This window comes from Macaca fascicularis, chromosome 18 (assembly GCF_037993035.2).
Source record: "Macaca fascicularis isolate 582-1 chromosome 18, T2T-MFA8v1.1".
Taxonomy (NCBI): domain Eukaryota; kingdom Metazoa; phylum Chordata; class Mammalia; order Primates; family Cercopithecidae; genus Macaca; species Macaca fascicularis.
Window position 1 is genome coordinate 81,127,851 of NC_088392.1, and position 13,949 is coordinate 81,141,799.

At 42.9% G+C, this 13,949-nt stretch overlaps 1 protein-coding gene across 17 annotated transcripts in view; it reads left to right on the forward strand.

Annotated features, from left to right (window-relative positions):
- Nucleotides 1-13,949, forward strand: part of CEP192 (centrosomal protein 192) — a 142,875-nt gene that overhangs the window by 82,523 nt on the left and 46,403 nt on the right. For all 17 annotated transcript variants that reach the window (XR_012427353.1, XM_065533539.2, XM_074022954.1 and 14 more), the window contains 9 exons: nucleotides 1,292-1,417; nucleotides 1,555-1,698; nucleotides 1,821-1,884; nucleotides 2,321-2,460; nucleotides 2,558-2,650; nucleotides 3,213-3,331; nucleotides 4,814-4,987; nucleotides 6,573-6,663; nucleotides 6,822-6,998. Coding sequence is in view for 16 of the 17 variants with exons in the window: in XM_065533539.2 (XP_065389611.1) it covers nucleotides 1,292-1,417; nucleotides 1,555-1,698; nucleotides 1,821-1,884; nucleotides 2,321-2,460; nucleotides 2,558-2,650; nucleotides 3,213-3,331; nucleotides 4,814-4,987; nucleotides 6,573-6,663; nucleotides 6,822-6,998 (1,128 nt within the window). In the remaining variant the exon portion in view is untranslated. The remainder of the gene's footprint in view (nucleotides 1-1,291; nucleotides 1,418-1,554; nucleotides 1,699-1,820; nucleotides 1,885-2,320; nucleotides 2,461-2,557; nucleotides 2,651-3,212; nucleotides 3,332-4,813; nucleotides 4,988-6,572; nucleotides 6,664-6,821; nucleotides 6,999-13,949) is intronic.

Here is a 13,949-nt window from a genome sequence, read left to right on the forward strand (position 1 = left end):
GCCTTTGTGATTTTTTTCAACTTGGGGATCCCCTGTCCCATGTGGCCTAGGCCTAGGCTTTCATGTTCTTGCAAATGATCTTCTATGCCACCCATCTCTGGACAGGTTCCTTGCTGACTCCATAGACATGTGAACAGTTTTTGCAGTTCCCTTTTCATTTCATTCCTTTGAATTTCTGGGCTTTATGTGCAGATTTCAAATTCCATTCTAGCCTCGCCCTGCTCATAACAAGCTTGAAGTCACATCTTCTGTTCTCTGGAACGTATTAAAGCTCTACCACCTTGAGGGCAAGTCTGGAACCCAGACCTTCCTGGGCCACCATGGAAATCAGCTCCCACTTAGTGGTCTGCCTTTGATCTCCACTTATTTTGTGTTTGGGTAGCGCAAAACAAAATGGGTGCACGTGTGTGTGTGTGTGTGTGTGTGTGTGTGTGTGTGTGTGTGTGTGTGTAATACCGTCTGTCCTCTGAATCTGTGGGTTTTGCATTCTTGTGTTTTACCAACTTTGGATCAGAAATACTCAGAATAAAAAAAGGGGTAGTTGCTTCTGTATTGCACATGTATAGACATTTTTTTCTTGTCATTATTTCATTATTCTCTAATAATAATAAAGTGTAACAGCTATTTACATAGCATTTACATTATATTAGGTACTGTCAGTAATCTAGAGATGGTTTGAAGTATACAGGAGGATGTGCCTAGGCTATATGCAAATACTGTGACATTTCCTGTCAGGGACATTCATGAATTTTGATATCCAGTGAGGGTTCCTGTAGTGTCAAACGTTTCCACATATGGGTGTGTGAGGGTCTGAGTTTGATTGGTTCCCGCATTTAGGGAAGTGAGTCTGTCATGATCATAGGCACTTGTTTTAAACTTTTGATATGTCTGTTTTGATACCATTTTAACATTTGCAGATTACATCTGAAAATGCCAAGATATTCATAGTATTTTTGAAAGGAATTGAGAAGTCATTATTCTAATAATAGAACTCATTGAAAAGGGGTCTATAATTTTATAAAATTATCAGTTCATCTTAAGATACAGTCTTTTCAAAGTAACAGCAGCTGAATTCTATAGTATATTTGGGTACATCGACTACCTCAAAAGAATAAATTAACATTTATTTTTGTAGAAAATAAGCAGTTGTTAAATAGCCTGGGAAAATGTAGTCAGTTTTACTTAATGCTAACTCATAATTTATGGCTAGAAATGGCAGTCATATGAACATACATGTTGTGCTATTTATTAATATATTACTTTTCAATCATTCCCTTTTTTTGGTAATTAGGTAGAAACAGAAAAGAAAGATGTTCTTGATTTTGGTGACTTGACTTATGGAGGCTGGAAAGCTCTCCCACTAAAATTGATAAACCGAACGCATGCCACTGTGCCAATTAGACTGATTATTAATGCTGTAAGTACGAACATACAGTAAGAAACTGTTTACAGAATGCACTGATCTTATGAAAGCACATTTTTTTAAGGATTTTGTTAACAAGCTTAGCATTACACTGTTGGCTTTACTGAACGGATTCTTGTATTTCTGAACAGAACGCCGTAGCCTGGCGCTGTTTCATGTTTTCCAAGGAACCCGTCCGAGCTCCTGTGGAAGCTGCTCCTTACACTGATGTGGTCACCCGGCTAGTAGGCCCTTCTGTGGTCAACCACATGATGCCTGCTAGTTATGATGGACAGGTAGGAGAGAACTGGCTTAGAATTAAAGAGGAGATTAAGCTTCTAAACTGCTTTTCTTTCATTAAGATTTTAATCTTAATACCAGTTTACATTAAGTCAAATTTTTCTTTTAATTTTAATAGGATCCAGAATTTCTGATGATTTGGGTTCTTTTCCATAGTCCAAAGAAACAGATCAGCTCTTCAGGTATCATGTTTATATTGTGTGGGAACTGCTTTAATCTGTAGCTAAATAAACTACAAATTTGAGATGTATTTCCTTTATCAGTAAGTGTCAGTACCTCGAAATTTGTCAAGTATTTTATGTTTTTTTGAAATTGAGGCAGATGGCATGCTGTTTTGGGTCAGTCCTGTGTAAGTGTGGGTAACTCCTGCAGGTAGCACTGAAAACCTTTTCAAATGTTTTCTATTAATTGATCTTATCACGTTTACCAGTTGAATGTTTTCTTTCTTTTTCCACCTTTCTCTTCACTCATTTCTATTCTTTTAACTCTTAAAAATCTTCTTGCCTAAATGTTCTTATTGCCCCTAAGGGCACTGTGTGAGACTGCTGATGGCATTTAGAATTAAATAACTCTCTGGTCTCTGAGCTAAAAGAATGTATTTTTTTATTTTTTTTTTAGAGGTTCTGGACTCAGCAGAAGAATTCTTCGCAAAAGTTGATATAGAAGTAGACAGCCCAAACCCTACGCCAGTTCTTAGAAGTGTGAGTCTCCGAGCAAGAGCGGGAATAGCTAGGATCCACGCTCCCAGGGACTTGCAGGTAGCCTCAGTCCTCCTTTCTGCCATTACTGCTTTCATTCATGCTGATTTCACTTTGTGACAGTTCGTTGAAATGTCTATCTTGCCCCATCCTCCAGACGATGCATTTCTTGGCCAAAGTGGCTTCCTCAACAAAGCAGCACTTACCTTTGAAAAATGCTGGGAACATTGAAGTTTATTTGGATATCAAGGTATGCACTTCCATCAGAGTGCCATACGATAGGCTTTCCTCAGACTGCGAGAGCTCCTTGCTTTCTGCAGGGCTCTTGTGCCCTTCCTGGCCCAACAGAGTGCCCTGAGCCTCAGATGAAAGAATCACTGAAAGTTTTTAAAAACTGGGTGTTACATAACGTAAAATGTATGCTGTGGCGCTTTTAAGTTTGAAGTCCAGTGTCTTGAATATGACAACCAAGTTCTTAGATTAGTTCCTGAAAAACATGCATGTCACCCTTTGGTTGGAGTTGGTGGAGAGTGATCCACACACGTTGACATCATTTCTGAGATCTGAGGGTGAGTGAGAGGGGGTTAGTGATCCAAAATTGGGGGTGAGGTGGAAGATAAGGTTTGCTGTAGAAGAGAAAGAAATATCCTTTCCAAGAGAACAGGGCAAGTTGAGACCGTGACAGATGAGAAGAGGACAAACAGCCTGTCCTAGTAAGTGAGACGGGCACGTGCGGCAGGAGCCACTGAGCACTGAGTGAAAGCTGAGGTTTGTACGTTGGCATTCAGTTATGATTATGTAACTATATTTAGGTCCCAGAACAAGGAAGTCACTTTTCAGTGGATCCAAAGAATCTATTCCTTAAACCTGGAGAAGAACATGAGGTTATTGTTTCATTTACTCCAAAGGATCCTGAAGCCTGTGAGGAAAGGTAACACAAAAATGTTATAATGGGCCGGGCACAGTGGCTCACGCCTGTAATCCCAGCACTGTGGGAGGCCGAGGCGGGTGGATCACCTGAGGTCAGGACCAGCTTGGGCAACATGGCCAAACCCTGTCTCTACTAAAAATGCAAAAATTAGCAGAATGTGGTGGTGTGCACCTGTAGTTTCAGCTACTCGGGAGTCTGAGGCGGGAGAATCGCTTGAACCCAGGAGGCGGAGGTTGCAGTGAGCCGAGATCACACCTCTGCACTCCAGGCTGGGCGACAGAGCGAGAGTCCGTCTGAAAAAAAAAAGTTTTAATGACAGTTTTACTCGTCTCTCAAAACAGCCACTCACATGTGCTTCAAAATTTCACAGCCTGAATGACAAAGTCCATATATTTCTTACCTAACAGATGGTATGACTCTTTTTAATCTCCTTTCATTTAGCTTCAGATTGTCTTCTCTTTTTTAAACTAAAAATCTTCTTTTAAACCACCTGAATAGAAATGAAGAAATTATTATTTTCAAGTATATTCTGACAAAAGTAAATAATAAAAGATCAATTTGATGTTTCTCATTTTTTTTTTTTTTTTGAGACGGAGTCTCACTCTGTCGCCCAGTCTGGAGTGCAGTGGCTGGATCTCAGCTCACTGCAAGCTCCGCCTCCCGGGTTTGAGCCATTCTCCTGCCTTAGCCTCCCAAGTAGCTGGGACTACAGGCACCCGCCACCTCGCCCAGCTAGTTTTTTGTATTTTTTTAGTAGAGACGGGGTTTCACTGTGTTAGCCAGGATGGTCTCGATCTCCTGACCTCGTGATCCGCCCGTCTCGGCCTCCCAAAGTGCTGGGATTACAGGCGTGAGCCACCGTACCTGGCCTGATGTTTCTCACTTTTTCTCCTGAAAGTATTAGTTGACCGTGTCAGCTGTTAAGATCTTTCTCCATTTCTTCTCTAAGCCCATGACTTCTTGGCACCCAAATCATGAGTGACTATCAACTTAGAGTCAGAGTCCCACTGTCATGAGTACTGAGCTTGCTTGTGTTACCCTAGCTTAAAGTATACTCTCCTCTGACACACACATGGCTTATCCCCCTGCCTGGGTTATAGAACACTTCACCGTGCGCTCAGTCTCTTCTTGTGACCTTACAGAAGAGAAGAGTCTGGTCTGCACCAGCGTGAATGCCACTGCCTGGAATGCTTGCTCTCAACCTCCCTGGGCTGGCGCCTTCTGGGAGACTTTCCTCCACTGTTCCCAAATGTCTCATAAATAGCATTCCCAAAGCACAATGGCTTCTCACACCCCCCACGTGCAGGTGCCATTGTGATCGTCTCTCTCCTTGTCTGTATTCTTCTCTGCAGCACAAATCTAAGGGTGGGAATAGCATCATATCCCCAGCACCTAGCTCAGTCTTTTGAACAATGGAAACATGTAGGAAATAGTTGGGAAAAGAATCAAATACAGGACCTTCAACTCAGAATTCTTTCTTAGGATGTTGAAAATACTTGTGCAGCCATTTGGACCTCAGTATGAAGTCATGTTAAAAGGTGAAGTCATTTCTTCAGGAAGTAAACCTGTGTCACCCGGACCTTGCTTAGATACTCCATCGATTTTGTCCAACAAACAGTCTCTGGCTTGGGGAGGCGTCCCTCTTGGTAGAGCACAGTAAGTGTCAAGGACTGACAAATAGTCACTGTTTATACATATTTCGGAGCAGACCACAAGTTAATGTTTGCAGGAAAATTTTGTCATAATAGACACTCTTCAGGCTCAATTGTGCAGAACTGGAAAAACCTCCTAGATGGGCGCGTGTCCTGATTCAGCTTTTCTTTCACATATATTCCAGTCCTTCAAAGAGCACCTGACACATGACCAACAGTACAGTTGCTGCTGAGGAGGGAGTATCCCCTTAAACTCACTGCCACTCTGTAGTTGTCAAAAGCCAGCTAAGAGACAGATTTATGGAGAGCTGCACAGAGAATATGCAGTACATCCATTCTTCTGAATGACCTAAATTTCTCAGTCAGCAACCGCATGGTTTTAGCAAAACCCATAGAAGTGTTTTTAATGCACTAGACTTGGGTGTCAAACTTCCCGACCACACTGAATGGAGCATGTAGGGGAGAGGGGTACCTTAGGAAATGGGAGGTAGTATTTACTGTAAAATTGTTTGGTGGGGGTTTTTTTTTTTTTGAGACTCCCTGTATTGTACAGGTTTATCTTTAAAAGGATCTCTGGAAGAAACGTCTCTGAGAAGCCTGTGGCAGAAACAATTACACGTCACTCGAGCAGTAACTGGCTTGTTCTTGACTTTCAAGTGCGTTTCACTGATGATGTGACTCTGGAGACCTAGCCTCTCCCATCCCGCCTGACAGCTCTATGGAGACGTAGCCTCTCCTATCCCGCCTGATAGCTCTGTACTTGAAAATGATAACCACAGACAGGGCTTTACAAGTTATAAAATAAATACATGAGAATGAAAACTTTACAAAATAATGTTTCTTTCAGGTAATTCTTCCCCAGTCATTGTCCCTGTGGAAGGCTTTTCCTGGAGGTGTCAATAGCCAAAGTTGTCTGCGTTTCTCTTAACACAAGGTAGATGAGACGTAGACCTCAGCTGCTGGTTTATTAGCTGCTGATATTCTCCAACTTTGAGTAAAACAGAGATTTACTCATGTATTCTCTGTTCTCCAGTGAAGACAGGATTCACATAGTTTCCACAATTGAAGTGTTTTTATCAGTCAGGTGCTATTATATGTCCATTCTTTTGCATTGTAGCTTCTTTAAAAGTAGAGTTAATTCAATATACTGTTTAAAAGACTACTTTGTGCAAATGAGCCTCTTAGCCTAGGACCCCTTGTTTCCCTGAAAGCTCGCTTGGATAAGCTAGGTATTCCAGCTAGGGGTGATATTGACTTAATGACTTGATGAATTTCTTCACCTGGATTTTCATTGATGGATGTTTTATATGACAGATAATACCTATACACGTAGTATAAATAATAAGGTCAGCTGCAGAGCTATATCTGGAGAGAGATTAAACCAAAAAGCCTCTATAGGGTGAGTCTTGAGGCTACATTTTCAGAAACATAGAGTCTAGGACTGTGGGGAGACAATTGCAGGCTGCTGAAATGGCTCGTGTAGGCAGTTCTTCTCTAGACGTTGTGGTTGTTTTTAATTGGCTTTGTTCTTATAACAATAGCAATATCCATGGAGAAAAACTATATTTAAAATGTGTAATTGTTTTTAGGCTTCAGAAACTAGCTTTGAGAAATAATTCTGCATCCACAACGCAACATTTACGACTGCTAGTTAGAGGACAAGATCAGGACTGCTTTCAGGTTCGTAGAGTACGCGGGTTCTTGTGCCTTCTGTCTGGGTCTGCAGCACTTACCTATGCAGACCCTTTTGTGTTGTTACCTTTTAAGAATTGGTGTTAATGGTATGTTTTGTTTGTGCTACTGCTGTGTTTTATGCAGTTACTGTTTTTAAATTGTAGCTTCAGAACACTTTTGGTTCAGAACAGCGATTGACCAGTAACTGTGAGATCAGAATTCACCCAAAGGAAGACATTATCATCTCTGTATTATTTGCACCTACTCGATTATCTTGCATGTTGGCTAGACTAGAAATCAAACAACTTGGAAACCGATCACAACCAGGCGTAAAGTTCACAGTAAGATCATTTTATTGCTTTTCCCTTCCCCTGGAGTTTATGGCGTGTTATAACTATTGGTTTAACGTTGTAAATTATATACTCTGCCTTTTATAAGTGAAAATATGTAATTATCTAGACTTACAAGCAAGTTAAGGAGTAATTTATATGCTTTGTAGAATTGGCAAGTTATAATAGCAGCCAACATAGTATTCTTACAGGTATTAGTCTTTCTAATGCTTTTAAGTTTCATTTTATTTTGTTGTATTTTTTTTTATCCTGTATCTCCAGTGCTTCTGAGCGTGATAATCAGTTTTACCCTATCGTCATCTTCTAAATTTCACTTGGTACCTCTTAAAGTAGGCCTTATTCTCAACAACTTTAACAAACCCCATCCTGTGGAACAGAGACTCGACAGAGACCTGCAGGCCCAGCAGCGCTCCTGGGTGTTTATTTATTTATTTATTTTTTATTATACTTTAGGTTCTAGAGTACATGTACACAACAGCAGGTTTGTTACATATGTATACATGTGCCATGTTGGTGTGCTGCATCCATTAACTCGTTATTTACATTAGGTATATCTTAAGTTTCATTTTAATTTGGACATTTAAAAATATACCCAGAGTTTTAGGAACACATCTTTGGGTAAATCCACTTGGAGCTGTTTAAAATACTAACTTTCACGTTAAGTTTTATTTTATCAGTTGTCAGCACAAATACTGTCTTAGTCTGTTGAGTGGGCTATAGCTAAATACCACTGAGTAATTTATAATAAACAACAGAAATGTATTGCTCACAGTTCTGGAGGTTGGGAAGCCCAAGATCAGAGCACCAGCAGATGCGGCGTCTGGGGAGGGTTGCCCTCTGCCTTTTTGTGCCCACACACGGTGAGGAGGATGAGAGTGCTGCCTCCAGCCTCTTTTATAAGAGCACCAAGCCCATGCATGGGGCCGGAGCCCTCCTGGCTTAATCACTTCCCCAAAGGCCCCCCTCTTAGTACTGTCACATTGGAGACTAGGTTTCAACATGTGAATTTGCTGGGGGACATCCCCATTTAGACCATACCAAATACCCATTGACTGAATTTGCTAGCCCCAAGACAAGAGTTTTTATGCTTTTTAATTGCCAGCATAATATGTAAAAAGGATTTGAAGCCATTTGTGTAGACACATTCAGAGTAATTAGAGATAAAAGTGATAAATCGTAGAGGAAAGAAGCAACGGCAAGGCAGTCGGAAGAAATTCCAGCTACGTGGTTGTGTGTGCCTTATAACTGCACAGGTGTTCGGCAGTGGGGCTGGAGCTCACATTTTGGTTCTATATCCTACTGTTAAAGAGGGGATGTGATAAATTACAAGATGAACAATATCTAAAAGTTTTTAGAATTAGATATGTATGACAAATACAGCTTTATTTGACACTGGAGCTTGACCTCTGTTTTCTGTGGAGTCACTTGACTGGCCCCACGAGCTGTGGTGGACAAAGCTGTTTAAAGATGTTAGTGGGCCGGGCGTGGTGGCTCAAGCCTGTAATCCCAGCACTTTGGGAGGCTGAGACGGGCGGATCACAAGGTCAGGAGATCGAGACCAGCCTGGCTAATACGGTGAAACCCCGTCTCTACTAAAAAATACAAAAAACTAGCCGGGCGTGGTGGCGGGCGCCTGTAGTCCCAGCTACTCAGGAGGCTGAGGCAGGAGAATGGCGTGAACCCGGGAGGCGGAGCTTGCAGTGAGCTGAGATGCGGCCACTGCACTCCAGCCTGGGCGACAGAGCGAGACTCCGTCTCAAAAAAAAATAAAAAAAAAAATAAAAATAAAGATGTTAGTGGTCAGTTTTACAACTGTCGTGCTTCCACGTGCACCCAAGAGACACTCAGAGCCTTCAAGGTCTTTGACGATCTGATTTTGTGTAAGGATAAAACTTGGTTTGTGGAGAGGACTAAACGGACTGTATTTTTCAGGCCTCTTGAATATATTCTGATTTGTTTAGGTTTACTAGCCATGATTTTGAGGTTGTTCTCAAGGAAGAGTCTCTGATAAGTCTCTAGTGATTTAGGGCAGAACCATTTGATTTAATAATCAACCAAGCAGGGGTTTGGCATCCTTTGAAGACAACCCAGGGTCCTGGTGGGATTCCTACCTGCAAAGATGGCTGCCCTGACCTCTCCAGAGGTGGACTGCATGGGGTTTGCCTGTGGGGTGAGTATGGCTTTTATTTCACAAGAAGACTCAGAATTAACATTGCTGTGCCTTTGTAAAGATAAAGTAGCCTGGCAGAGTGGCGGAAGAGCTGTTAACATGGCAGGAGGATCCAGGGAGCCGGCCCTGTCTCTGTTACTTACACTCACCTTGGCATTTCCTCACTCGTCTCATCAGAAGCTGCTTGCTGTCCCAACTTGCCAGTTTGATTGTGAGGAACAAATGAAATGATCTGTGTTTTGAATACCGTAACCATGATAGGACTGCAATAAAAATGTATTGATTATTTGTTTCATGTTGATTGTATTCCGGGCACTACCCTCAGTCACTGTGTGGATGCTGTAATCTGAATGTGTCTCCCAAAGTTCTGTATTGGAAACTTACTCTGCAGTGCCACAGTGTTGGGAGATGGATCCCTCTGGGAGGTGTTGAGCTCCTGAGGCTCTGCCCTCGGGAATGGATGAATGCTGTTACAAAAAGGCCTGAGGGAGGGAGTTGGGCCTTTTTGCCCTTCTGTCTTCTGCCATGCGAGGACACAGCATTTCTTCCCTCTGGAACATGCAGGATTCAAGGTGAGATCTTAGAAGCAGAGAGCAGCCCGGCCGGCTACAATGGCTCACGCCTGTAATCCCAGCACTTTGGGAGGCCAAGGTAGGTGGATCACAAGGTCAAGAGATAAGACTATCCTGACCAACATGGTGAAACCCCGTCTCTACTAAAAATACAAAAATCAGCTGGGCGTGGTGGTGGGCGCCTGTAGTCCCACCTACTCGGGAGGCTGAGGCAGTAAAATCGCTTGAACCCAGGAGGCAGAGGTTGCAGTGAGCTGAGATTGCGCCACTGCACTCCAGCCTGGCAACAGAGCGAGACTTTGTCTCAAACAAAAAGAAGCAGAGAGCAGCCCTCACCAGAAACCAGCACCTTGATCTTGGACTTCCAACCTCCAGAACTGTGAAGAGTAAATTTCTGTTCTTTATAAATTACCCAATCTCTAGTATTCTGTGACAGCAACACAAACAGACTGAGATGGTGGGTTGTTACCCGATCTATAGTATTCTGTGACAGCAACACAAACAGACTAAGATGGTGGATTGTTACCCGATCTGTAGTATTCTGTGACAGCAACACAAACAGACTGAGATGGTGGGTTGTCGCATTTTTTTTTTTTTTTTTTTTTTTTTCTGAGACGGAGTCTCGCTCTGTCGCCCAGGCTGCCGATCTCTAGTATTCTGTGACAGCAACACAAACAGACTGAGATGGTGGGTTGTTACCCGATCTGTAGTATTCTGTGAGAGCAACACAAACAGACTAAGATGGTGGATTGTTACCCGATCTGTAGTATTCTGTGACAGCAACACAAACAGACTGAGATGGTGGGTTGTCGCATTTTTTTTTTTTTTTTTTTGAGACGGAGTCTCGCTCTGTCGCCCAGGCTGCCGATGTATAGTATTCTGTGACAGCAACACAAACAGACTGAGATGGTGGGTTGTCACATTTTTTTTTTTTTTTTTTTGAGACGGAGTCTCGCTCTGTTGCCCAGGCTGGACTGCAGTGGCCGGATCTCAGCTCACTGCAAGCTCTGCCTCCCGGGTTTACGCCATTCTCCTGCCTCAGCCTCCCGAGTAGCTCGGACTACAGGCGCCCACCACCTCGCCCGGCTAGTTTTTTGTATTTTTTAATAGAGACGGGGTTTCACCGTGTTAGCCAGGATGGTCTCGATCTCCTGACCTCGTGATCCGCCCGTCTCGGCCTCCCAAAGTGCTGGGATTACAGGCTTGAGCCACCGCACCCAGCCGGATTGTCACATTTTTATCTTCAAAACAACCATCTGAGATACGACCACTCTTGCCATTTTGCACTTGTGTAAACTGAGGCTGCGAGAGATGCGTGGCTGTGATTTTGCATCTTGCTTGCTGGTCAGGGGTAGACACAAGGTTCAAATTCAATCTGGCTGAATGCAGAGCGCACGTTTATGTACCGTGCAGTCTCTAGGGTGCTAATAACAGCTCGGTGTATTGTCATCTGGAGCAGTGGTTCTCTACCAGAGCTTGTGTTACCCGCAGGGGACATTGGCAGAGTCTGGAGTTACTCTGGTTTGTCGTAACTGGGGGCAGTACAGGAGTGCTACTGGCACCAGCTGGGTGAGGCCAGGGAGGCTGCCGAACATCTGAGGAAGCTCAGGATAGCTCCATCACAAAGAATCACGCTGCTCAACATTTTGGTAGTACTGAGGTTAGGAGCAATAGTGTTTCCTGTTTAGTCTGTGGATTTACGGTGTGAGTCAGATTTGTTTCATTTAATCATTCTTTTTTCTTTTCTTTTTTTGAGACAGAGTCTTGCTCCCTCACCAGACTGGAGTGCAGTGGCATGATCTCAGCTCACTGCAACCTCTGCCTCCCAGGTTCAAGCAATTCTCTTGCCTCAGCCTCCCGAGTAACTGGGACCACAGGCGCGTGCCACCACGCCCAGCTGATTTTTGTATTTTTAGTAGAGATGGGGTTTCACCATGTTGGCCAGGATGGTCTTGATCTCATGATGTGCCTACCTCAGCCTCCCAAAGTGCTGGGATTACAGATGTGAGCCACCACAGCCAGCCAATCATTCTTTTTTCTTAACCTTGTTACTCAGTAGTAATTTGTGATTTCTTAGGCAGAATACTTAAATAATGAGTATTTTCAAAGGTACCTTTTCCCTTGTTTTTTACTATTTAGTTTCATTGATAAAATTTACTTGTACATTTCTATGGATAAAGAAAAATTAGAAACATTTTGGTATTGAAACTACCAGAGGTCACTGAGTGAGGGAGGATTTGTAGGGGCTTCCAATCTGAAACCCTTTTAAATGTTGTTTGTTTGTTTGTTTATTATGTAATTATTTATTTATTTTGAGACATCATCTCGCTCTGTCGCCCAGCCTGGAGTGCAGTGGCGTGATCTTGGCTCACTGCAACTTACACCTCCCATGTTCAAGCAATTCTCCTGCCTCAGCGTCTCGAGTAGCTGGGATTACAGGCGCCCGTCACCACACCTGGCTAATTTTTGTATTTTTAGTAGAGATGGGGTTTTGCCATGTTGGCCACGCGTGTCTCGAACTCCTGACCTCAAGTGATCCGCCTGCCTTGGCCTCCCAAAGTGCTGAAATTACAGGCGTGAACCACTGTGCCAAGCCTGAAATGCTGTTTATTTGCACTAAAAGTCAAGACAGTACAAACTGATGAAAAAAATTACTTTTTCAAAATGTTATTTTGGTTTAGTACATACCAACTCGGAATAAGTTATGATGGTTTCAAGTTTGCAAGGAAGTATTTGCAACCTGTTTTAGTACAACTTGAGTATCCCTAATCTGAAAATTCAAAATTCACAACACTCCAAAATCAGAAACTTTTATTTTTTTATTTTTTATTTTTTATTTTTTTTGGAAACGGAGTCTCGCTCTGTCGCCCAGGCTGGAGTGCAGTGGTGCAGTCTTGGCTCACTGCAAGCTCCGCCTCCCGGATTCACGCCATTCTCCTGCCTCAGCCTCCTGAGTAGCTGGAACTACAGGTGCCCACTACCACGCCCGGCTAATTTTTTTGTATTTTTAGTAGAGATGGGGTTTCATGGTGTTAGCCAGGCTGGTCTCGATCTCCTGACCTTGTGATCCGCCTGCCTCGGCCTCCCAAAGGGCTGGGATTACACGTGTGAGCCACCGCGCCCGGCCCAAAATCAGAAACTTTGTGTGCCGACACGATGCTCAAAGGAAATGCTCTTTGGAGCATTCTGGATTTTGGATTTTTTGAATTAGGGATGTTCAGCCAGTAGAAAGCAGACATTCCCACATCTGGAACACCTCTGGTCCCAAGCACTTGGAGTAAGGGATACTCAACCTGTAATTAGGAATGGAAGATAATTTTTGAAGGTGTGCATTTCAAAGTATGGCAAGTTTCCAGCAGGGTGAATGTTTTCCTTACATTCGAATTTATGGGATGTATTCTGTGAAGCCTTGCTTCCTGCAAGGATTGAGCCCTGTGGAAGCAGCAGCAGATGGATCCCCAAGCCTGACTCTAGTGTGCTGCTTCCCCCGTTGACAGTGTGTCTGTCTTTGAAAAGTTGTTTGAGTTCTTTAGCTTAGTCCCTTTTGCATGCTTTTCTCTGACACTGGCTAGACTGCACACTAAGAGGATTATAAATACAGTTTCCCCCAAAAACATTTTATTATGAAAAGGTTCAGAATTACTGAAAAGTTGAAAGGATTATACAGTAAACAGTCACATACTCTATCACTTAGATTCTGTAGTTAACATTTTGCTGTATTCTTCCACATATCCATCCATCAGCTCATCTTTTTCAAATTTATTTGTTTATTTACTTATTTTTATTGTACTTTAAGTTCTGGGATACATGGGCAGAATGTGCAGGTTTGCTACACAGGTGTATACGTGCAGTGGTGGTTTGCTGCACACATCAACCCGTCATCTACATTAGGTATTTCTCCTAATGCTATTCCTTACCTAGTCCCTCACCCCCTGACAGGCCCCGGTGTGCTGTTCCCCTCCCTGTGTCCACGTGTTCTTATTGTTCATCTCCCACTTATGAGTGAGAACATGCGGTGTTTGGTTTTCTGTTCCTGTGTTAGTTTGCTGAGAATGATTTCTAGCTTCTTCCATGTCCCTGCAAAGGACATGAACTCATCCTTTTTTTTATGGCCGCATAGTATTCCATGGTGTATCTGTGCCACGTTTTCTTTATCCAGTCTATCATTGATGGGCATTTGGATTGGATCCAAGTCTTTGC